The 25689-nt window shown below is 42.5% G+C and overlaps 2 protein-coding genes across 2 annotated transcripts; both read right to left on the reverse strand.

Annotated features, from left to right (window-relative positions):
• Positions 1 to 16465: 16465 nt before the first annotated feature.
• LOC147888582 (uncharacterized) lies at positions 16466 to 19068 on the reverse strand. The gene is made up of 3 exons (XM_087392321.1): positions 17612 to 19068; positions 17005 to 17442; positions 16466 to 16853 (listed from the first exon to the last, which is right to left on the reverse strand). The coding sequence occupies exons 1-3, from the start codon at positions 19066 to 19068 to the stop codon at positions 16466 to 16468; spliced, it is 2283 nt and encodes a 760-aa protein (XP_087248447.1).
• Positions 19069 to 20767: 1699 nt separating this feature from the next.
• EIF3C (eukaryotic translation initiation factor 3C) lies at positions 20768 to 24562 on the reverse strand. Its single transcript, XM_087392267.1, has 3 exons — positions 24423 to 24562; positions 22291 to 24132; positions 20768 to 22049 (listed from the first exon to the last, which is right to left on the reverse strand). The coding sequence occupies exons 1-3, from the start codon at positions 24447 to 24449 to the stop codon at positions 20997 to 20999; spliced, it is 2922 nt and encodes a 973-aa protein (XP_087248393.1). The 5' UTR covers positions 24450 to 24562; the 3' UTR covers positions 20768 to 20996.
• Positions 24563 to 25689: the final 1127 nt, after the last annotated feature.

Genomic DNA, 25689 nt, shown 5'->3' on the forward strand with positions numbered 1-25689 from the left:
GCCTATATGCAAAGGTCAACACATCATAGGAAGCAACAATTCAAATTCAAAGGCAAACAAGCCTACTCCCTTATGAGAATTTTGTTAGACCAGCTACTTATAGGCTCTAGCCACATGTAAGCAGATCCATCACTTAGAAGCATGCGCACTTCAGCATGCTTAGAACCTTAAGCATAGACAAAAGCAAACAAATCCCATCAAACTTAGTTGCCATATATGCACAGGTCAACACATCATAGGAAGCAACAATTCAAATTCAAAGGCAAACAAGCCTACTCCCTTATAAGAATTTTGCTAGACCAGCTACTAATAGGCTCTGGTCGCTAGGCTCTGGCCGCATGTAAGTAGATCCATCACTTAGAAGCATGCGCACTTCAACATGCTTAGAACTTTGAGCATAGACAAAAGCAAACAAATCCCAACAAAAGGAAATATCCTTAAATGAAAAGGCAGTATCCTTTTAAAAGTAACATAAAATAATATACTAGCATATATTAATGGGGTGGTCACCCCCGAAAAAAACATCAATATGAAATTGGGTCAAGTGTAGATTGGGCTAGCAGCCAATGGCCTACACTGTATTATAGCAGGACCAAAATGTAGGGGTGATTAAACAAGCACACGCTAACATCCAGCAAAGAACAACTTCCCAAGGGGTCTTTAGGACTTAGCACCACTCTAGCATGGACTTCACGCTTGTAAGGACACAAAGAGTATGAGTTCTTGTCTTCAATCCTCCAAAGACAAAGTAATTCCTACTTCCTCATATTACCCGAAATGTTGCAAACCTTAAGTAAGGCTAAATAAATGTCGCTGTTGAGGTTAAACCGTGGGGGTCACACATGAAGATTGTTCTCCACATAGACAAACATCAAAAAACCCATCATTAGGCTAGACTTTCATGCAACTCCTTTTAGACTCCGCGAGGCACCTTACCCTCTGACTAGGAGCCAATTTTCGAAAGAGCTTTCCCCACTTGGGATGACTTCTAGATATTCAACAATCTATCTTCTCTCCATGATGACCCCCTCTTAAGTTCCACTTAAAGTTTATGGCAAGAACAATGAACCTTGTGACACTAGTTGCTCGTAGAACACCCCTGTTACATATCCTTTATTAGCATCACCTTTCTTCCAGACACCCACCACTAGTTTCCCTCCAATAATTTAATATAACATAATTTGTCAGCCAATCTTTAGGAATACACTCTAGCATTCTAGCCAAGAGCACAAGTTCTCTATGAGAAAGACAAAAACTTAGGCGCAACTCCTCATTCGATCTCCAATCAACCACTTCCTTATTCCAAAGCTACTCTCACCTTTAAATCCCCTTCTTTTGAAGGCTTCAAGCACTAGAAAGAGCTAGCTCATCTTATGTTTTCCCACCATGCACCATAGGCCTTCACGAGATTCACGAGATGAGCCTCTAATCACCCTTTTTGCTTCAAAGAACCTCCTCAATGCTCAACAGAGTCCACATCTAGCTAATGGTCACACCCACAAGGTTTTTTTGTGAGAAATCGGCTTACCCAGACAAAAAATTCGTCCACTCTATCTCAGAAAACGTCTTTTTTGGCTCCAAAATCGCTTTTGGGCTTACCAAAACACTTCGAGACTACCAAAAATCACTTGCAAGCTTCTACAAGTTTCCAATACCACTTAGGCAACTCAAACAAGCACCCGCAGGCTTGCTCAATCCTTCCATAGAGCTGTAGCAACAGCAAACACACGGGCTCAGCTAGACCACCCACAAGCATCAGATAGACCACCTGGGCTCTAATACCAATTGAGAATGCTCTCAACGGAAGCGAAACAGAGGAGAGAGAGAGAGAGAGAGACACACACACACAAGTTTTTAGTGGGTGCTGAACACCCTAATCTTCTATGTCATCCATATGTGTGTGTGTGTGTGTGTGTGTGTGTGTGTTTGAGTATTGTACATAACTGGGGTTAAGGCACAGCGGCCTTTAACCCCTACACAACCCTATACCATTGGCCTGGTATAGTCACACTCATAATGGATATCGGTCAATAGGGTGCAGTCGAGGGGTAGGGAGTGTCTCCTAGGGTACCCACCCAAGATGGGTATAGAGGGGGGCGAGAAGCCATTGTGCATGGGAGCATGTTCCCCCAAGTCCATCTGTTCATTTCCTTGCATCTCATGACTCGATAGCCGAAAGCTAGGTATCATGGGCTCATAGGCTCTAATGAAGGAGGGCTCTCCCTCATAGAACTAAACATGAGGCCCCCTAGGGTTCACTGGTGAGGTGAATGTTGGGATACTTTGGGCACTTCCAACTATAGATGTTATAGGAGCCTACAACTCCTCCGACCCTCTAGTTTGCCTAGCAAATAGGTTGACCATGTCAAGGTCATACCACTCGAGTCTCCCTATTATATCAGAGAGTGATTCCCCAAGCCGTGAGGCTATAGTTGATGGTGTGGGGGACTGGGGTCTGTGATTGAACTACAATATGGAGCTCTGGAGGCCCTTGGATTTGGGTTATCACCCTTTTCTACATCAAAATTCATTGAATCCTCTGAGCTAGAGGTGTTTACTTGTGAATGACCATGCACGAACTATGAGCTCAGAGTTGAGTTCCCAGATGGTGCTGATACTAAGGTGGTTACTTGATTATATATAGTATTTTTGGAGGCACTATCTTATGGCTTTGGCTCCTAGGATCCTACCTAATCTCGATTGCATGTAGGTGGGTTAAAGTGAGTGGACCCTTAGCTAGCAACTATGTTTCCGGCCTCGAATTCCTTCCACAAGTCAACTAGCTAACCCAATGTGTGTTGGGTTATTAATCCACCAGCATGCGCTGGGTTGTTAACCTGACATGCAATGCATTTTAATGTAGCATGTTTGTGGGATTACAGTTATTGTAGTGGGTTCCTATCTTTTGACAGTTTGGGGCTCAATTGGAGTTTTTTGATGACCTTGATATATTCTTAGAGGTGATATGGATTCTCAGCTTGCTTGGTGCCACTTAGTTTGATGATTCCCTTATAAATTTCTCCTCTGTTTATTCTATGAACACCCCCACCCCTGAGGTTAATTTTTTAGAAGGTCCATTGAGTATTTCTGGGTGGTTGGTGATGGTTCGGAAAATACCAGATCACTAAATGATCAGATATGAATCACAAGGGTCTATTGACCGTTGACCAGTTAACCCGGCAAGTTTGATGGGTCATTAACCCAATGCGCACGATATAAACCCGATGTACACTAGGTATTAATGCAATGGGTTCGCGGCTTACTAACTTGTTGGCATGCGTTGGGTTAGGGTTGACCTCTACTTTGGCCAAGAATTTGTCCATTAGTTATGCTAGCTGGAAGATTCTTTTGTCAGGTGTCAGGCTATCAGTGGATGCCAGATGATGTCAGGGTGTCAATTTGGTAATGAAGCGAAGTCAATCAATATTGCAACATAGTCAACGTTAATGCAATAGAGTCAACGGCATTGTAGCAGATTTTTAAATTGTTGTGCGATGCATTATATTGCAGTGTATTCACTGCATTAAGGCTACAACAATGCTTCTCCCCCATACTGTCTGGCCGATGGAGTTTTTGGGATTCTCTAATGTTCTAGGGCTTTTGTGCACTTGAATACTTGTTTTGAAACTACTCTACCTATACTAAACAACATGAAGCAACAAAAAGAAACCAAAAAAATCAAAAAGCAAGCAAGCATGGAGCAAAATGGAAGGTTTCCTTCCCAAAATGGACTGTTTGTCATTCCCCATACCTTGGAACTTCCACCCAATCATCACTATTCTACTTTTTCAAAAGGATGGGACTACCTCCAACGTTTAGCAATGATTCTAACTACTCAATCTGAGATTTTCACACCCTCAATCCTTTAAAACCCACAAAAAATAGCTCGAGTTTCTTCCCACCTTCCTCTCTCTCTCTTCCTCCACTTTTTTTGCTCATTCCTCACACAAAAACACCAAAACCAAGCTCTTGGCAATGGAAGATAGCAGAAGAGACATGTGCAAGCAAAAGCATACCTTGAACTCCTTGGCAATGACACCAAAATCAGGCGATGACTCATGTGTCATGGGGATCTTGAAGGGATGTCGAGGGAAACTCTCCTCCTACTAATTACTTCTCCCTATGGGAGCAATGTAAGCACATGGGGTCCAAGAGTGTTACGCCAATGGCTTCTAGAGTTGTAGCAATGTGAATCCTTGAGAGAAGAAGGGGAGTGAGGAGGGGGAGAGGGAAGGGGAAGCATGAAGCAAGAAGGGGGTGAGAGGCATCTACAAAGGCAAGGGCAAGAGAAACACAAACAATGCTCCTTTGGAAAAGGGAGAGAGCTTCTATTCCTCAATCTTGCAAATTTACAACTCAAGACTAAAGTCAAACTTTCAGCCTTTTATTCATACCACCTTTTGAAGGGAGGGCCAACCCTATTCCTCCTTACCACTCTCCCTATTTCTCATTTTACAAGCACATGGGCCATATGCCAAGGTGGACTTCCATTGTTTTCCTCTCATCCTTTCCTTCTTTCCACTCTCTCTTTTAAAAAATCCTAGGAACTGGCTTTGCTATCCCATGGCATTAACACTTGAGCTCTTAGAAGAGACGGTTTGATTTTACTTGGACATTTTGTAGTAACCATATCGTTTCCTAGTGGGTTAAGTGGCCTACTGGTAATATGTAATTCATTTTCAAAGAACATGTGCAATGAGACCTTGAACATGTTGAATAAATCAATTTTCATTAAGTATTTGTAACTTTTAATGAGCGACCTATTTCATGTAAGCATATGGCAAGGGAATAGGGCCCCTAAGGACTATCAGTTTACTTGTTCAATTTTGAAATTATATTTGGGATTTGGCTAAGGGTGATCAAATGTGGCCTAGCAATCATATCTCTCTCTTCAAAGGTTGATCCAAAGAACAAGCTATAATGAGTGTGGATGATTGGTGCCTCTTTATATGTTAAATGTTTCATATGAAATATTTCCAAAGCTCGGCTTGTTGATAATGAATAATCTAGCTTCATCTTTAGAGTAAGTATTTTATTATAGGAGCTATTGGGATGCACTATACCTCGGTCAAGAGATCTCCAATGCTTTAATTGAGCTTAATTTCATCTTTAGAATATATAATTTGGTGAATTTATTAAAATAGCTATTGGATGTACTATCTGATGCTTTAGTCAAGAGATCTCGAATGCTTATAGTGAGCTTAGATCCTAATTTTGATAAAGTCAATGATCAAAATTGTCAAGTAGTAGTGTGATTTTAGTATATGCCTTCAAAAGATAATTTGATCAATGTTTAATGAAACTTGATCATTTTGTTAAATGCATGACGTAGAGGTAGTGGATCTTGCATGTGAATTGCTTAGAAGGAGATGTATGTCTTGCATGCTAGTCACTTTGAGTTTAGAAGGGGGTAATTAATAGATGGAGAAAGGGGTGGGTGGAGTAGCAAAAGGAAACTGGCTTAATCATTGGAAGGAGAGGGGGAGGGGGGGGGAGACTAGCAAGAAGAAATGGCTTGATAGTTGGAGGAAGGGGTAGTTAACAGTTGAAGAAATGGGGGGTTGAATAGCAAGAGGAAATCGCTTACAAGTTGCTCGTGAAGTACTCTAAGCATCATCTGCTATAGGAGAGCTTTGTTCACCTTAAGGAATCAAGCCGATCAATACACCACAAGTATAAAACATTGAGAAGCCTCAAATTTCACGTCAAACTTTGTATGTCATTCTTGTTAGCTTGCATGGTAGAAGTTTTTTAGTCCAATTCATTCGAGAACAAATGTCCAGATCAATCATTGTAGTTTTTTAGTCCCGATTGCATTCTCTACATCCTCCTTGGTGTAGTATTTACAAGCCTTATTTTGATTCAATGGATTTGACACCCGTGGAAGGAAATCTAGACTTGGTTTAGGATGCATAACAACAAATTGCCATTTTTTATCCCCTATGTTTTCCTCCTCTCTTCTTGCTCATTGTGTGTACAGCAAACGAAATAAGTTAACCTTGGGGGAAAAAGAAGGGGAGGAGATTATGGAGCTACTTCTTTAAGACAACACCTTATTGTCTATGAATTAGAGTTTGAGCACCAAATTTTTTTGTACATTCCGTGGCTGTAAGCAATGCCTATAATTGGTAAATGGGATTGAGGAATAATGCTTCCTCACATGAGAGCATAGTACAGGATTATCTACATACATATGATCACATTTACAAATACGCTCACCTTTGACAACAATAAGGACACTAGTGAAAAGCTTATTCAACAATGAGAGATCTCTTTGTTTCGTAAGGCCAAGCTTGCACATGCATTCTTAGAGGTGGGGGTTTGGGTGCTTCTTTGTTTTGAAAATCAATTGTCTTAGATTTTTCATGTGGTGGCATAAAGATGTAGATTGGAATGGTTGGCAATTTTAGATATTGCTATTTGTATCTTTTGAAGGGTTATGCTTAGATTACATGTCAGCCTTTTTAGCTTCGGGCATATGCTAACGCATCCCTTCACGCTTCATGGGAGGTAAAGCTTCAACCATCTCTAGCATAACATGTTGTGGGTGAATTCCTTGTTAAGTTCTACAAGGGGGTGTGAAGAATATGATGCAATCCCTCTATTGAGATTATGTGTACGTATGGACTCAGAAGCGTAAGTATTATTTGTTTGTGCTAGGATTATGTATATGTGTGGACTTGGATGTGCATGTCTTGTTTCTTCATTAACACTGCCTCCATAGAGGTTGTGCTATAGTGGAGTATTGAAACTCTTCTTGCAAATTTTCACGTGTAATTTTTAAAAGCAAGTTATGTGTTCCAAAGTGCCATTTATGGATCATCCAATGATGAGAGAAACCAGAGGACCATGGGTGACCTTTATGACAAGTCTCTAGCACACCAACATACATTGAACACTAGAAAAGGGCCAACAACTCATATATTTTATCAGCATACATTGCAGCATCAATGACTTCTACAACCCACACTTTTTCTTTCCACTTTTGCAAACAAGAACAAGGATCAAAGGGGACTCTCATACACGAGGAAGACTTCAATATGGTGAAAAGTAGGAGCACCACCCTTCTTCCAATCCCAAGATACTCACAAACTTCCTTTGCTCCTATAAAACATCAGCTATCCTAAACCTTTCACAACAAAAATAGGTTGCCTATTGTATTCTCAAGTTTTGACCCTCTCTTTTTCCAATTTAGACCCCTACTTCTTCTAAAAAGTCATAGATCTCAATCTCGACTTCGTGTAAGTAATAAAAACTTCTATATTCAAGTTATAGGTCTAAAGTTATTGCAAAAATAACGACTACTTTTTTTGGAGAGGTGCGACTGTTTTTTTTAGTTGCATGCTCTTTACCCATGCCTCCATTGGCCTATCTACCATTAGTTTCAAAATCAACGATCAATTTCTATCTTCATGCAAATAAGCATCTAGTATTTTACCTAGTTCCTATCTCTAGTAGTTCAAAATTGTGGTCCTCGAATTCCGCCTATCATTTTTGCCCACCCCTCAGCTGTCCGGACATTCATGTCCAACAGTCTCATTTTTTTTGCCTTGTTATCCTCTTGGATCAAAAGGAAATAAACCCTTCTTTCTGTACCAACAATCACATTACCTCAAGCCACCCAAACTTTGCAAGCTACAAAAACTACATGTTGCCTGCACCACTTGCAATCCACACTCAATTACTAGGGTACTTGCATCCAAGCATAGTTGAGTCTCATGTCTCTATTCTTCAAAGTCTACAGCCCATGTTTTAATATCTCCAATATGCATTCCATCTCTAAATCCAACTCTTTAGTTGGTTTCTCAAATCCCCAATCAAGATCCTCTCAGGCAAAAGCATCGATCTCATAGCCTTGCACTTCTAGTACATCCATAGCATCAAGAGGTACATCCCTTCGAGAACCTTTGAGCTCTGCTCTTGCATTGGAGTTGCTACATTAGGCTTTGCTACATCATATTAACACAAAACATCATGGCCCAAGTAGGGTAAAGCAAATGATTATTTCTGTTAAGCACATTAGCATCATAAATAAGAAGGCCTCATTGTTTCTCTGCTTTTCATTGTTCTCACATCCTCATTATTTCCTTGCTCTTCATTATCATCCTCATTGTTCTCACATCTTGTTACTATCTCTTCATCAATATGGGGTTGATATGGCTCATGCTTGCCCCCTTGTTGGCCTTTAGCATCTATGGGAACCCCTTCTCGTAATCAGCCATGACTGTCTCTGCCTCATGTACTATGCATCTCAAGCATCTACCTCTCCATCATGTTGAGCATTTGTCATGTTCAAATGATATTCTTTTTGGTTGGAAATATAAATCACCTGCTTCTCCTCTTCTTTAGCATTAACATATGCCTCATTTTAAGCATGCATGCTAGGTTCTTCTTCAAGAGGTTTTGGATCCTCTTCTAATTGAGCCTTTATATCCATAAGAGCTCTCTCCTTCTTCTTCATCACCCCCTTCAAGCATCTTTGGCTCCACTTCATTGGCCTCAGCTAAATATGATTCCTCATCCATGATGTGAGAGTCCAAAGTGTCATAAAGCACTCCTTCACCACCTTCTATAAATGTCTCTTGTCATCCTGCTTCAACATGTATCCACTTGCTTGGTACTATTTCTTTTTGTTTTTCAATAGTATGCTTATTAAGAAATGAAAAATTTTCCTACTATTCAGTTACGGACAATGGGGACTAGGTCTAGCATTTGAGGGTGGACCCTCTTGCTTGGGGTTATGGGCATTAATGACCCACAAGAGTGATGGCCTCTCTTTGAGAGGGACATCTGGAAACCACACCCCACCTGAGTACCCAAACATGGGACCAATCAAATGCACCAATTGCATACCGACCTAGGAACCATTCAAGAGAATGTTCCCTGAGCTTTGGGTGTGGGCCTGGCAGCATGCCAAGAGTAATGGAGATACAAGATAAGATGACAAACAAATGAGCTCAGTATGGCTCAATTATGACCTTAGAGTACGTCAATAGATAGTCTAAGCTGTTAGGAACCCGTGGGTGCGATCAGAATTGAATTCTGACAACTTTGAAATTTTAGGGTTTTTGGGAGTGACACGTGGCAGACTGCCACATGGAATCTGAGCTGGCAGGTCAGTCCACCTATCCCACACATGTGGCAGCATGCATGGCAAGTGGCAGGGCATGCAGGCCAAGTGTTTGGCCCCAAATCTGGTAGATTTGGGGTAGGTTGTGGGCTGTCCTCTTTGGGACTGCAGCCCACCAAAAATCTGGGACAAGTGTCCACCTTTCACTCTAGGCCTGGGGGGGGCTGAGTCTATAAAAGAAGGCCTCTCCCCTTCATTCCTCACATGAAAAATTCGTCACTTTTCTTCTCCCTCCTTTTGGATGATGCAGCAGAACCTCTCCAGCTCCTTGGGTGCAGCCAGCTTCTACCCAGGCCATTCTCTCACCTCAGTAGCACTTTCTCTCTCTACAATAGCACATTCTCTCTCTACAGTTCCAGCCCCTCCGCTCTAGAAATCTGCCCCCTCTTAGCTCTTCTGGAATAGCAGCAGCATCCTCTCTCCTTCTCCTAGCCTGGAGCAGCCACAACCCCTTTCTCTCTCCTGTTGCAATCTCTACTCGAGTGAAATTGCAGGTGCTTGTGCTTGTGATGCAACCTGTTGTTGCCTATGTTCTATGCCACAACCTCCCCCTTAGTATAGAAAGGCGCCTAGGGCAACATGAGCGGGATGGACTTTGTCTCATCGGGAACATAGTCCCAAAGTGCCTTAGCTACCAAAAGACTTTTGACCATAAAGCTCCAAAGAGAATAGTTGGTGCCATCCAACTTATCCTCTTGGGCAAGCACATCAAAAAAATCATTTTGACTTTGATACAAATGCACAAAGGCAACAAACCCTATCATTGGGGAGCTGTGGGGTTTCAAAAGGGTCTCGTAAACAATGGATTAAGAAAGGGATTAAGGATGGACTAAGAGTCCCGACTATATAACCACATGGCTAAGCACCTTCCAGTAATTACTCAACTATCACGGGTAGCTTTTCTTGAAATTCATCAACCTTGGACCTTGGATGGACGTGGATGATGATGGATGCATCGAAGGCCTAGGATGCCCAAAAGGATAGGAAATTGAAGGAAGGTACCTTTGTTGGGCTACTAACTAGCAAAATCTGATAAAAAGGAGGTGTATTGATGAGGCAGAAGGCACCTGATATTGTGGACCATTGGATCTTGTGGGTAGGTGCTGGGAGTAAAGGAGAAAGATTGCAACAACAACAAAGAGAGAGACCACTAGGGTAATTATGGGGTCAAAACCTAGGATGAAGCCTAAGTAGGGTCAACATACATGTGGTGACTAACTCAATCACAAACTCAACCTCTAATTGAGGTTAGGGGGGAAAGCCCTTTTTAAGGCAAAAATTGCCCCTAGCCCCTTATTATATTGGCCATTTCCTTAGAGACTAATATTCCCAACACAAAGTCTAAGAATCAAATCAACTATATTTAGGAAAATATTTTGATGGCACAACAAGATGAGAAAAAGGGAGTTCCCTCTTGGAGGCATAACATTTTGGTTCCATGCATGGTATTCCAAAGACAATATTTTGCAAATACAAACAACATGAGCTTTGTGCACACAAAGGTATAGGTATATGTTGAAAAACCCTATGAGGCTTGTGGACATATGAAAACAATAAATATTTGTGAAAATAGCACAAAACATATGCCACATAGGAGACATAGATTGATGAGTCACACTCAAGTGGCCATCCCTTCTACCTATAAGCAAGTGGACATACTGTGTGAATGAAATGCTACATTAGAAGGGCTAAAATACAAGAGCTTGTCAAAATTTATGTTTAGCAAACCATGGAATATTATCTTTAAGCTAGTTAGTCTATCAAAATCTAGCATTTTCTCTGAGTGTGATACACGTAAAAAAATCGTAATGAAACTTGAATCTACAAAGGTTCAAAGTGAGAGGGAGCATTTTCTACTTTACAACATGTCTTGTAGAAGTTTGTATTATGCATCGTGCTTATCTTCAAAGCTAGACCAAGCCCGATGTCTTGTAGACTTGTATTATGTACATGTCATTGTCAACCCGACAACTCTCATGGGCATGGTTAGTTAGTATATGGGAACTTTGCATTACAATTATGGAAGAATGATCCTATTTTACAATAGGTCCACTTGCTTTTTTATGCAATCTTGAGAAAAAGGACAACCACAGTTATGGCGAGCTCTTAGTACAGGAAAACCAAAATTGCAAGAAATATTCTATACTTTTTGGGTAAAGATGCATCGGATTGCCATATGTAGGTGAAAGAATATGATACTATATCTTCCACATCTCTGTAATCTATGGTTTATGAGATACATCTTATGTGTTGGTTCTGCTTGCAAACAGTTAATATTGGTGGCTTGGGAAGCCTTTTATGGATGGGTGTAAAACACACTTTTTAAGCTACAACACAAAAGTGCCATTGCAGGGAACTGTGTACTCCTGCATTTTGTAAATTATCAAAGGACTGGGGAGTTGCCAAAAGGGCAGACTCAACCATGACGAAGGCTAGCACTATAGAAGAAGGTTAATCAAACAGTAGTCCTAAATCTCTTCATTCAAGCTACTTCGCTCATGAAGACTAAATCTGGCTGATAGGGAAATGCACCACTTAAGAGAGAAAGAATTATTGCAAAACCAGCATACCACAACATGGACAAAAACTAGCTTATAGGGAAACGTGCCACTTAAGATAGAAAGAATTATTGCAAAACCAACATGCCGCAAGATGGACAAAAACTTCATAAGTTGAAATTTGCATGATGGAAAAGGGAAGCTTGTGGATCATTTCAAGATATCCCAATGTCGTTCCTACATGAATGATGGGATTCCAAAGTTCCAATATATGATGCATTCAAAGTTGATTCAATGGTTGCCAATTAGTGCTATAGAGATATGGAAATCCAATGCAAATGGTAGGCCTCCCAAAGTCGTTCCATTACATGAGTGCCTAACTGACAAAGATATAGTACTATTTGGATTGAGGAATCATGTGTAGTATTGAAGATCTTGGATTGAGAAGGGAAATGGTGAAAGACTAGATTAGACAAGGCGTCTAAAAGATGCCTCTCTCTAATATTGGATGATTGTTGAGACAAAGTGATTTCTTGCATGACTATGAGTCAAGAAGAACTTTGCCATCCATTTCGACCAAGCAGCCAATTTTAAGATCGTATGTTGAATAATGCAAATGAGGTAAGGGAAGACCTTGAGTTTTTGGGCCTTCATGACCTTGATGATCAATATGTTGGATGAGCCTATGATGATCCGAGGCATTCCTCAGCAAGAGGAGTCGTGACTCGTAACCACTCCCTCTTGCAAAGGACATAACGGATTTCTTTGCTAAACGTTTTCTCATGCATGATGTGGCTGTTTTAGGGCCAAACTGGGAGGGAAAAAGAGTGACACAAACGTGCATCATCATGCTATTGTGTGTACTATGTTAGATACATACAAAAAAGAGATAATATTGGATAACAGTAACGTCGTATATTTGCAACGTACTCCTTTATTATGGAGGACCTTACATCCCATCAACAAGAGGAAAGGCAGCTGATGTATGAGGCACAAAAGAAGAGAAAAGAAGATGTCAGGAACAAGAAAAGAGAAGATCGGGAGTTGAATTGCGCTCCATAGGATACATGGGACTCAAGCAAAGCTTAAGGTCACGGTTAGAAATTGTAGAGGTTTTTCCTGGCATAAGGACATAGAGCTCAATAATACACTACAAGATGCTTGCAAAAACATGAAGCCCTAATTCCCTTGGATATGTGGTACATTCTATTTGCACGCAGGCTCACAAGGCCAAGGCAAGACTGCACGTGTATGATGTATCTATAGAGAACACCTGCAAGACACCATCAGCACATGTAAGGATGATGTGCATAAGAGCATATGGATTCTGATGGACAAAGACCATTCTCCATTTCAAATTGCAGGTTCTTACATACCTCACTGAGAGTCAGACTACCACCAAAGATATGAAGACTTCGCCAATCCCTTTGGAGACCTATGTTTTGATAAAGACAGGCCACATCATGCTTGTTGGTGATATGAAACCCTCCACACAACAAGGAGAATGGATCCTAGATGGCACAGATGCCCAAATGACCAGGAAAATTCACATTGTATATCCAAACACATCTTTTACCCAAAATACACACCCCACGTGTTTCCTGGCAAGTGGAGGTTCCATGTGGTTGATTATGCATTGATCAGTTGGATGCAATACATTGGATCCGAATCCCTCAAAGTCAGACCACACCAGCAAGCCCTCTCCTCACTACAGTAGTCCACAGCCATCATCTCAACATTACAATTGACATACATGTGAAGACGCGTCAATTTCATTTCAAGTGGGAGTCTACCAAATAACTAGAGCCGCAGGAGTCTCTAAGCATAAAGGTTGATGCTTGAGAAACTAATACGAGCGATCCAATCAGGACATATACCATCATTGCAGCATCTCAATGGTAGGATGTCCGCAAGTTACCTTACAGAGAGATGTCTCAGACGATAGCAACATATCTTGGACTTATTCTAGAGACACCTAGACTCTCGGGTTGGTCCCATGCAGAGCTTAGACTACTTATGACTGATACATGATAGGGCACGAAGGATTGTTGAGCGGAACACACCTTTTCCCAAAAACACGCACCCCCACTTGTTTCCTGGTAAGTGGAGGTTTCATTGTGGTTGATTATGCACTAATCAGTTTGGATGCAGTACATTTCATTGGTGATTTTCCAATGGCTCCGAATCCCAGGAGTCAGACCACACCAGCAAGCCCTCTCCTCACTACGGTAGTTTACAGCCATCATCTCGATATGACACTAGACATAACATCTAAAGACAAGTCAATTACATTTCAAGTTGGAGTCTACCAGATAACTAGAGCCATGGGAGTCTCTAAGCATAAACGTTGGTGCTTGAGCAACTAATCTGAGCAATCCAATCAGGACATATACCATCATTGCAGCATCTCGATGGTAGGATGTCCGTGAGTATGGTCGCATGCAAAGCTTAGACTACTTTGGCATGATAGGGCATACAGCCGAACACACCTTTTGCCAAAAAGACATGCATGATAGGGCATGAAGGATTGTAGAGCGGAACACCTTTTCCCAAAAACATGCACCTCCACGTGTTTCCTAGCAAGTATATGCATTGATAAGTTTGGATGCAGTACATTTCATGGGTGATTCTCAATTGAGTCTGAGTCCCTCGTGTCAGACCACACCGGCAAAGCCCTCTCCTCACTAGGGTAAGTCCATAGCTATCATCCCGATATTACAATCGACATAACATCTAAAGACAAGTCAATTTCATTTCAAGTGGGAGTCTACCAGATAAATAGAGCCGTGGAAGTCTCTAAGCATAAAGGTTGATGCTTGAGAAACTAATCTGAGCAATCCAATCAGGACATACAATCATTGCAGCATCTCGATGGTAGGATGTCTGCAAGTACACCCTATAGAGAGAATCTCAGACGATAGCAACATATATCTTGGACTTATTCCAGGGACACCTGAACTCCCAACAGCAACGTGGTTGGTCCCATGCAGACTTACTGATACATGATAGGGCATGACAAGACAGGAGATACTCCCAGGACTTGGAGTTTCTTTTTCCTTCATGCTGGTCCTCATCTCAATTCATGAGCTTTTGTAGCAGCTCACACTCATGGTTAGGGTAGCTTCAGCATGAGGGGTATGGTATTACTGGTTTCCATATATGGCATCTCATTGGGCACAAATCCTAAAGTTTTGGTCAGAGCCATAGTTGACAATGCCTTTCCGTCTCGAAATGTCATCCATCGAGCCTGAAATAAAAGCTTGGCCATCACTATAGATTGGATTGATGCAAAGATTAAAATATATTTATAGCTCTATCTCTACCTATGTGGCAGTGCCTGAGAGAGATTTCTACTCCTTTGCCACATTAATAAAGGTCCATATGTGCTTAAACTAGTGTTGCCATCCCTTATTTCCTAGTCAAAGAGGTGAGAACTTGTGTGGTTGCTCTTGGCCGCCATGACGAAGCATGAGAGTTGCTTGGAAGGGGAGAAAAAGAAGGCATGCACCTCCCCCCCTCCCCAAAAAAGAGCGCACATGCACACTGCATGTGTCACACTATGCAATCTTCACATTTTCATAGCCTATTTGATTACTCTTTGAGCTTCAATCTACATAAATTTTCAATGCAACTTTCATTAAAGATGATTAATTTTGTACCATTGCTGATCGACCCATGCTTTATATTTTAAACATCCTAACTAATTTTTATTTTTGAAGTTATATTGACCAAGGCAATGACTTAGTAGCATTGCTACATCACCCCAATGGCCATACTCCATCCAACCAAACAACTCAAAGGCACAAAATGCATGGATAGCATAGGAACTCCTAGAAACAAAACTCATGAATTAGCGAAGGAAAGGGAAGCCACAAAAATTAGTAAATGAATGTTTAAAGAGGTGGTCATATATGACTTTCTCAAGGCATAAACAACAATGAGGCTCTCATGATCCTTTAATTAATTAATGCAACATAATAAGCCTTCATATGGACACTAGGTCTTAAGCATCATGTACATTTGTTTTGATCCAATAGATGATTTAAATTATACATCACCATCTCCCTAAAGGATGATTATACGCTGAGCACCAACAATAGGCAAGGCGATCGAATACAGCACACAGTCAAGAGGGCATGTGGATGAATTAGTCATGGAGACATAGTTCAATGAAACGTTTCAGAACGTTGAAACGTGAAACGTTTTGAAACGTTTCAAAACGTTTCAAAATAATAGGTGAAGTTTCAAAAAACCAAATTGTATTTTTTGGGTCCAAAAAATATAAATTTTATGCATGCATACATTTGGTATGCCAAAACTGTGCAAAACTAGCTAAAAACATAGAAAAAGAGTCAAGACTTGACAGAAGCCTATAATGGCCAATGGTAGAATAGATTATAGACTCCAGATTAGAAAACTCAATCAAGCCTTCAACTTTATCAACAAGCCTATAATGGCCAATGCTAGAAATTAGAATAGAGTGTAGATTACAAAGCTCAATTAAGCCTTTAAATTTTAGAAATTAGATTTCAGTTGAGTAGATACTAGAATCTAGATAGGTCACAAAAAATCAGATTTCAGATTACAATTTACAAGCTCAAGCCTTAAACTTTATCATATTTCAATTTTCACAAGTTCAGGAATCACAACCATGGAGTCTGGACATAAATGAAGTTCTCAGTTTCACTCTTGTAAATAGTCTGCTAGTCTATAGACTAGAACCTAGATTACATAACTCAAGAGTCAAGAGTGAAGGCATCAACTTTAAATTTCCAACAAAACTAAAGTTCAAACTCTACTGAAATCTGAAAGAAAGTAGCAAGTTAATCAGCAAGAATCAAGATCTGTAGGTGCTTGGGCTGCGGGCATCTTCTCCCTGGCCCTCAGCCCCCTCCTCCTCCTCCTCCCCATCATCACTATCAGAATCTGCAGAAGTGGATGAATCCTCTTCTGTTGATGAGGAGGTCTCCTGTTCTTCTGGAGCGGCTGCTATTAAAGTTGGTTCTGTTCTCCCTGCTCGTCTGCCTGCCTGAGATCGTGTGGCACGTGCCAACGATGCCCGCTCCTCAACAATGAATGCATATGCATCATCATCCTCATGCATAGGATGAAGCATTTCATCCTCAGGGACTTGCACACGTATCTTATCAGGATCCACCTCCTGTGGACCTTCAATGGTCTTCATTCGTCGAATAAGTCGTAGATTGGCATGGACATATACAAGCCTACCATACACCAAATGAATTAACAGTAAATACATGTAGGTTGTAGCATAACTATAATTCAAATGCTAATAATGAGCTGTGTGCTGAGTGCATATAAAAGAAAATAGATATGCCAAAGGCCGGAGTGCTCACACACAAAATTATGAATTACTTGTCAAGTTGTCCAGTGCCTAGTCTATTCCTTTTTTTAGTGTGTATAAGTGAGAACACACTCCAATTCCTTTCACAGGCGCTAGATGAGCAATCTTGTGAAAGGACTCGGAGGGCAATGCGCTTCAACTCCGACGTGCCCCGACCATACTTCTCCCACCAGGTAACAGGCCTCAACTGACCATCACGGAGACATGCACGAGTTGATCCAAACTCCCCAAAGGAGTTCCTAAATGAGAGGAGTTGGTCCTCCAAAGCATCTTGCAATATTGCATCTTGATATGCACGTTCAAGGAAACCTGTCCACCCTGCAGTCAACTCAGCATCATCCGATTGGTCCTCCCTCCTCCATAGAGGATGCAAAATGTGTGCTACTGCATGAATAGGCCTATGGAACCATGTCCATCTTTTTTCCCACAAGGCCATAATCTCTTGCTCTCTGTAGGGTGCAAATGAAATATATTTAGGTTGCTGCAAACCTAGAATCTAGATTCTAGATTCTAAATACAAATGTAACATCATACATGCAATTCCTTAAAGCTGCAAATAAGAAAATTAATTGCAGCCAACAGTGAATTGAAAAGTCAAGATTCATGATTTGCATTTACCTTGTTGCATCAAGCCATGTGCACCCTTTCAATGCCTCTCCAACCTTCTCCATGAACTCATACACGAGTCCAATTGTGCATCCTTCTCTATCAACAAGTCGAAGGGTACTGAAAAGGGGCTGCACAATCCCCACAATCTCCTCAGCTGCATGCAAAAAATCACCATCAAACACAATGTCCTCAAAGGCACGTGCCTTTGGTTTGCTGGACTTATCCCAGCTCAACCATTCCTCACTGACTACCATGCGCCTTAAGTTAGGCTTCACCTTTACCAAGCGTGACAAGACTATAAAGAGATAGGCAAAGCGGGTCTTTGAGGGCTTCAGAATGTCATGGGAGCTATGTTGCCGAAAAATTGCAAGGGCTTTATGCTTCCTTGTCAAGAAAGTCACCATGCTCCGTGCCTTGTCAACCACCAAGGAAATCCAAGGAAGCTTCCCTATGTCCTCTATAAGAAGATCCAAACTGTGTGCAGCACAGGGAGTCCAAAAGATATGCGGATAGTCACTCTCAAGTAGCGCACCCATGCGCTGACAGTTACTTGCATTATCTGTAACCACCTGTACTACATTCTGAGGCCCCACATCCTCTACTGCCTTCTTAATGTGGCTGTAAATGTACTCACCTGTATGAGATTCATTTGATGCATCTATGGATCTCAAAAACATAGTACCCACGCAAGATGATACAAGAATGTTAATGAGCGGGCGCCTCCTGGTATCTGACCACCCATCACACAAAATGGAGCACCCGTATCTAGCCCATGATGCCTTAATAGGCTGCAGCTCCTTCTCAACTTGCAAGACCTTTGCTTTCAGCTCCCGAGTGCGTAAAGTCTCTGAAGATGGAGCCCTAAATGAAGGGCCAGCCTCGGCCACTGCTTGAACGAACTCCTGAAAAGCTGGAGTACGAGCAAGGTGAAAGGAAAGGTCACACTCATAAAAGAGCTTGCGAGTTGCCCGACGAGCAAATGCAAGCAAAGTTGTGACCCAACTGGCTCGTAAAGTCCTTGGCCTGGGTGGTAACCTGGTTGAATTTGGAAACCTTGGAGGCTTCACAACTCGCACTGATGCCCGTCTAGTGGAAGCACTACCAATAGAAAAAGAAGCCCCTTGTGTAGGTGGTGAAAGTGGAGGAGGGGGTCCAGATGTCACAGATAGAACGGGACTCCTGGGAGGAGATCCAGGACGTACTAGTGTTGATGAGGCCTCAACTCGTGCCCTCTTTGACGGGCCACTTGGTGTGCCTCCCAAGGAAAGAATTACATCATCTGGAACTTCTCCTACACATGGATTGACACCCTTTCCAATGATACCAAGAAGATGTGCCCTTACACGAGGTGCACTACCACAAAATGAGCCACCACAATGCTTACACTTCCATTGTTTCGAACCCGAAGCACCATACTGTTGCTCCACATGCACTTGCTCCCAAACAATGTCCTTTGCTCGCCCCATCTCTAAACAATGTCCTTTGACCTGCGAGACAACCAATAATCCCTTTGATTATTTGTTGCTTCAAGCTTGCAAGACAAATTACAATAAATTTTGTATTGTGAATTGTGAATATAGTAGTTAGTAATACGTATTACGTATAGTATATACTAATGAACATAACCAGCCAACTGCTTCCAATGCTCATTGCTCACAGCAGCTAGCTAATAGCTAGCTAGCTGGCAATTAGCAGCATCATGCATGCAACAATCTACTTGCCACGCTCCAACGCAACGAACAAAAGGGGCTACAACCTACTATCGTCATGCATATACAGCTAACGAACCTGCGTGTCCACGATGCACTTGGGCGCTCCTGTTCGTCGTTCAAAGGCGTTGGAACTTGGAGTAGATATCGATTGCTGCTCGACGCTCGTGGACCGTGGTACTTGCTTGCTGCTCGACTCCAGTGTGCACGTATTGCGTAGGGGCCAAGGCGCTTGAGCCTTGCAACTTGCAAGTTAGCGGCGCAGGGGCCAGGGCGCTTGAGCCTTGCGTAGGGGCCAAGGTGCTTGGAGATAGCAACTAGCTAGCCGCTAGCGGCGCAGCCTTCAGGTGTCGTCAAAAAGCCCCTAGACCCTGCATGGCTACTTGTTGACAGTTGTGCGCAAGGGATGGCCTAGTCGAGGGCCGAGGCTCATGGGCTTGGATTTCCAGGTAATCGAACGACGAAGAGCAAGGATGTCACTTGCACATGCACGCCACGTCGCCGCCGTACGAGAGATTTCGCCTTGCAAACTTTTATCTAAGCTTACCCTAGCCACATTTCATTGAACATGAAACGTTTCGAAACGTGCTGAATTAGGCTGATGAGTATGATCAGGTTACCCATCTTTAGATCTCCATGCATAGTCACAATGAAACGCGTCTCATTGAATTCGAAACGTTTCAAATTCAATGAGACGCGTTTCATTGTGACTATGCATGGAGATCTAAAGATGCGTAACCTGATCATACTCATCAGCCTAATTGTTTGTATAATCCTAGCAACCATTTTTGCTGCTGCCCATGAAGAGGTCGGGCGACTGTGCAGATGCTATGGAGAGACTCATAGATGACGAGGCTGAGAGCATAGGTATAAAAGTTGATTGCAGGTTTTGGTCGTCTTGCAAGTTGTGTCCACTACATCAAGGATATATCTCCTGTGACATATCATCAAGGATATATCCGCTGGAGATCTCATGTGACATATCAGTAGTCATCTCCTGTGAACCCAAACAAGAAATTTTATCTCGCGTGTCCTAGTGACGAGGGATAGGAGTCATACTAATAATGTTGAGACAGCATGGCCTACTAGTAATGAGGGATAGGAGTCATACTAGTAATGTTGAGACAGCATGGCCTACTAGTAATGAGGGATAGGAGTCATACAATATGTAGAGTCAAAGTCAAGCCTATATCGTGAACTGTTTGGCATACAAAATGCTGAAATGTGATATGCCATGCCTTCAAAATCACATACTCATAAAGGCAAACGTATACAAGGGCTAAAAAAGATTATTCCTTGTCAACGATGTCAAGAAACTGTTGCAAACACTGGAGGCACTTGAATCAAAAAATAGATTTGTGCATGCTAATACATTGAATACTTATAAATTGGAACTCCAAAAATTGATTCAAAGCATGCAAACCCAATAAGATGCTCAAGACAATACACTTGTACCCATGAATGAAATCAGACATCAAAAGAAAGTACAATAACAGGACAAATGCCTTGATAACATGTCAATCGGAACTGCAAGGATGTCAGGCTAAAATCAAGTCTTTGAACAAAGACATACAAAGATAGAGAGAAGTCTGACAAATGATCCTTTAAGGGAATGAAATCATCTACTGAAAAAAGGGATGCAGACATTAGCAGAGGATCAAAAAAGATAACTCTCCATATACATATTAGAACCGACTCGCCCTGGTCAGGTTGACCATGCGTCCAGCTCCATCTGATTGGCTACCCCGAACAGTATTAGCCGAGGCTGGGCCAGTTTGATATGGTGTCCTACCTACACTACTGTATGCATCCTGGTACCTTGTACTTTGATACCCTGTCGAATAGGTATTGCTACCACGAACTCCTCCTTGGCTAACCCGGGAATCCCGGAAATTACTTCCACCCGCATTGACAATGTTTCGACCTTGTCCAGTTCTACCGGTACCATAGCCAGTCCGCCCGCCAGCACCACCGAAACCTGCATAGCCACCTTGCTTCCCCTGTCCAGATGAAAAGTCATTCTGCCATCGACCAGCAGCAGCACCAATATAGTCCTGACCTTCCTTGCGTCTACCAAGGGGCAGTCCTTCCAGACCACTACCTGTGCGAGCTTCATACGCCCTCTCATTACTCTCCACAAGAACTGTCAACTTTTCAGCAAATTGAGCAGCCAAGGCTTGCAACCTTGTAGGCTCAACATTATGAGTGACAATGCAGCGAGTTGGTTGATCCCAACTAGCATGAAGCTCCTCAGCAATCATCATTTTACTCACAATACTATGAACCTGAGGCTCTGACAAGCCAAACATCTTCATGAGCTGGTCAAGGCTGAGGGCATCATAGTATGACGAGTATGTGAACAGGTATGTTCGAAGAGCCTCCTCTTGAATCTTACTCTTAAGCATTTCAAGAACATGGTCCTTTTTAGGAAGCAACTTCCACACATCAAGGCCTTGAATTACCTCCACTGCCTTCTCCCAACTGCCTTTGCTTAGTGCTCGTGTAGCTGCCATGACATGATCTCGCACATTTTCTGGGGGACCATTGAATGTTTGCCTCTCATTTATATCCACAAGACGACGGAAAGCCTTACTAATTACTTTTCTTTTCACATCATGCGCATTGGCTGCCATATTTGGTACTTCCAGCAACATGGCACAGATTAAATGGACAGCTTCAAGCAATTCCAGATTTATGTGCATGTGAAAAGGCATCTGCCTGCGCCTCTCCAGCTTTTCCTGCACCATGCCACAGCCATTATTGACACCAGAAAGCCTTGCAGACACTTAAATACCGAGCAAGACAATGCATGCCTGACATAACTTGTAGATTGTTACAATACAATTTACAGTTAAACAAGTACATTTTAAAAACAATGGTTAGTATAAATGAAGACAGAAAACAGTACGACTTCCACCATTCAACGCAATGGAAGCTGTCAACTGAAAGCCTATCAACTAGAGTTGCATCAAAGCACACCTGTTCAGGAGTCTTTTCATGATATCGACTCTGTGAAACTCCTTGGGCAAGCAACTCTTTCACTCTTCCGCCAGCATACAGCTCAGACAGACAATTATGGGCCTCTACTATGATGGAGGCCCGAAACGCACACAAGCCAAGTTGAGCCATGGCTCTGTTGAACAGGATCTGGGTTGAAATATCCATATGCTGAATGCTATCTTGCAGATGACTCATCAACAGCAAGTCTCTTGCTGTATGAAAGTTCTCAGAGATTGCGTGGTGATAAATATCACAAAGCATTGCCCTTGCCTTAGTGCGCTCATCACCTATCCGGTAAATAAGTGTTACTAGCTGATCCATCAAATCTCTACTAAGCTCAGGAAAGGAGCACCTACGTGCCACAAGTTCTGGTGTGGTAACGAATGAAGGAGGACCCTTCACATCAACAATTGACTTCATCTCAAACTTTATCTCATCATCAAAGCCATCCTCTCCATCTTCAGCACCCTCCAGGACAAGGTCTGGACGTGCTTGCAACTCAGCTAGCTTCCTCATAGCTTCATAGACTTCTTGAGGCTTGTAGTAAACATGTTCCACCCTTCGCAGAGCTACCCTTGCCGCAGACCTCATATCCCCTATGCGTTCCAAATACTCCTGCACGTTCTGGGCAAGAACCATGAAGAGAGGCTCATCCCTCAGCCTCTCAATGTAGTCTTTAGTATGTGGGTCAATAAACTGAAGACTTTTGAACAGCTCATCATCAATCCGTTCCAGAAAAGCAACAACATTCCCCCACACGTGAATGGGACCCTCATAATCAGAACCCTTCTGTGTCTCGTTCTCGATCTCAGGTTCAGCTGTCTCTTCCAATACAATGTTAGGGAACTGGGCTAGTATATCTAGGATCACCAGAATATTCTGAACACACTTCTTCCAGACAGGAATGGGCATATGAGTGCTCAAACTCAGATTCACATCAAACTGGGCTGAAACAACATGTATCATGACCTCCAATTTCTGAGCAGGTGTCTTAGCAACTCTTAACAGGTAGCTCAGCTGCTCAACTTGTTCTGCTCTATCAGTCCCCTTCCGGCCTCTGGCTGCTGTGATTTCTTTTAGCTTCTTATCTACCATATCCCATGAAATCTCACTCGGATCTTTAGAAAACTGTTTGTCCATAGACTTTTCCTTCTTCGTTCTCTGTTTCTCCCAACCTCCATCTTCAGCATTCCCGTCACCGTCATCCTCATCATCTTCTGAGTCTGATAAACCTGCAATCTTTCCGGGCTCCTCATCACTGTAGTCAACTTCAGAATCTGGCTCTTCGTCATCGTCACCCTCCTTTTCCTCCTCTACCTCTGATTCAGGATTGGCTCGAAATTTCTCAATTGCAACTTCGTAAAGCTTATTGTTTTTCTTGAGCTTCTGCTTCATATAGTTCAAAGCCTTTGCGTTACTTGGACTCATTTTTTTCTTTGCGTCTTTGTTGGCCAGAGCTTGGGTCAAAAAATCCTCCAGCGTTACCAGAGCCTTGATGTAAAGGCGAGGAGCAACTTCAGATTCCGTCACTCGGATCACCTTCTCCAATTGCTTATTCAGTTTGTCGAAATTTTCCTGGATACTGACCCAATCGTTGATCTTCATCGAGTTCTTTATCTGCTCGACTGTGTAAGCCATCTCCTCAAAACGCTTATCTTTAGCGGATCGAACCACTCGCCGTTGATCGTCCGAATCATCGCTGTCACTACTATTCTCCTTCAAGTACTTCGAGGCTGCCGCCGCTGCAGATCCTCCATCCTGTGCACCGGCTTGAACTTCGTCCTCGATATCGCTCTCTTCCTCCTCGGATTCACTGTCATCCTGCAAATAGACACGGTAACACGAAAAGAGTGAGCGTAACACTTGAGTCGGCATAAACCGAAACGGACCAATCCTCGGACAGATCCCTAGCTTCAGAAGCTTCCACCCCTTTCACGGATGCGTCCCAGATCCACAAAATTTCCCCATTGCAGTAAGGATTGAGGAGGCTAAATCATGACAACATGTTCAAAACTAGAGAGATTCTATGCGAGCAGGGAGAGCTGCGAGCTAGAATTGTTCAAGGACGACAAATTTTGAGCGAAGGAAAAGAGGGAGGGAAAAAAACATACATGCTGAGTCCAGAAACGGGAAGTCATAGCTGAAGCTGGAGATGGAAGAAAGCCTGGAAACCAGCAGAGGGCAAGGGAGAAACAGAAGACGTAGCAGAGGCAAAGTGAAAGATGGCCTTGCGCAATTAGGGTTTTTCTTTATCTTTAGGGCGCTCTGCCTTTGTTGCCCTTGCTTTCCTTGACCTTGGTCGGTTACCCCGGTCTAGCTTTTTGCAACCCCTGGCTTTTTATCTGAACGGAGCATCAGCCACGTGTCACCCACATGTCTCACACTCTAGCTTCACGCACGCGTGCTTTTCAATTAACCTTGATAGTGTTGTGCAACCCCTGGCTTTTTTATCTGAAAGGAGTATAAGCCACTTGCCACCCACGTGTCATCATGCTAATGGCGGACACACCGAAGCGTAGCGCAGGAAAGCCACAAGCAAGGAAAGCAAATAGAAAGCTTGAGAACGCTCCCGTGTCATCATTGTGATGGCTAAAACAGAAACGTAAAGTAGGAACGCCGGAAGCAAAGAAAAGCAAATAGAAAGCTGAGAAAGCCACTACCATCATAGGCTTATTATAAAGGTTACCCACTGTCCTCTGGTTTCTCTCATCACTGTTTTGAGGTGACTGAGAAGAAGTTGTCACTTCACATATGTAGGTATTGTTGCAAGCACAAGATGGCCCAAGATTTTCCTAAGTTTCTTAGGTTGCCTAATGAGGATGCTTCTCAATTCATCAAAGACCTAGAGTTCGGAGTGCTGCTAAAAGGTAAAGATAAACCCAAAGGTCTTTTGCAAAACCTAGGTTATTGTCTTCAAGGTGAAGCGAAGATCTGGTTTCAAAGTTTTGTTTAAGGTGTTGTGGGGAGCCAAAGTCAAGGAGCTGAATATCTGGAGGTAAGAGCTGCATTTTAGTTCAATATGTGTGTCAAGGGATCCCAATTGGATCCGAAAGGAGTTGTGCAATTACCAACAAGTCAAGGTGCTGAATATCTGGAGCAAAGAGCTGCATTTTAGTTCAATATGTGTGTCAAGGGATCCCAATTGGATCCAAAAGGAGTTGTGCAACTACCAACAAGTGCCCAATCAGGAAGTGGACCGCTACTTGATCGCTTTGTTGAGCAGTGGTAGGAATGGAAGGCTTATTTGCATCCTGAAGTCCCACCCAAAGTACTAAAGATCGAGAGATTTGTTGCTAGGCCCATGTTTGTCGGATCTCAGGTTGAAGGTGGATTTGAAGAATCCTCGTCGATTTAAAGCGGTTGAAATTGCATGTGCCA

Source organism: Dipteris shenzhenensis, chromosome 21 (genome assembly GCF_047967505.1).
Source record: "Dipteris shenzhenensis isolate YYH24624 ecotype China chromosome 21, Dip_SZ_1.0, whole genome shotgun sequence".
NCBI classification, from domain to species: Eukaryota; Viridiplantae; Streptophyta; class Polypodiopsida; order Gleicheniales; family Dipteridaceae; genus Dipteris; species Dipteris shenzhenensis.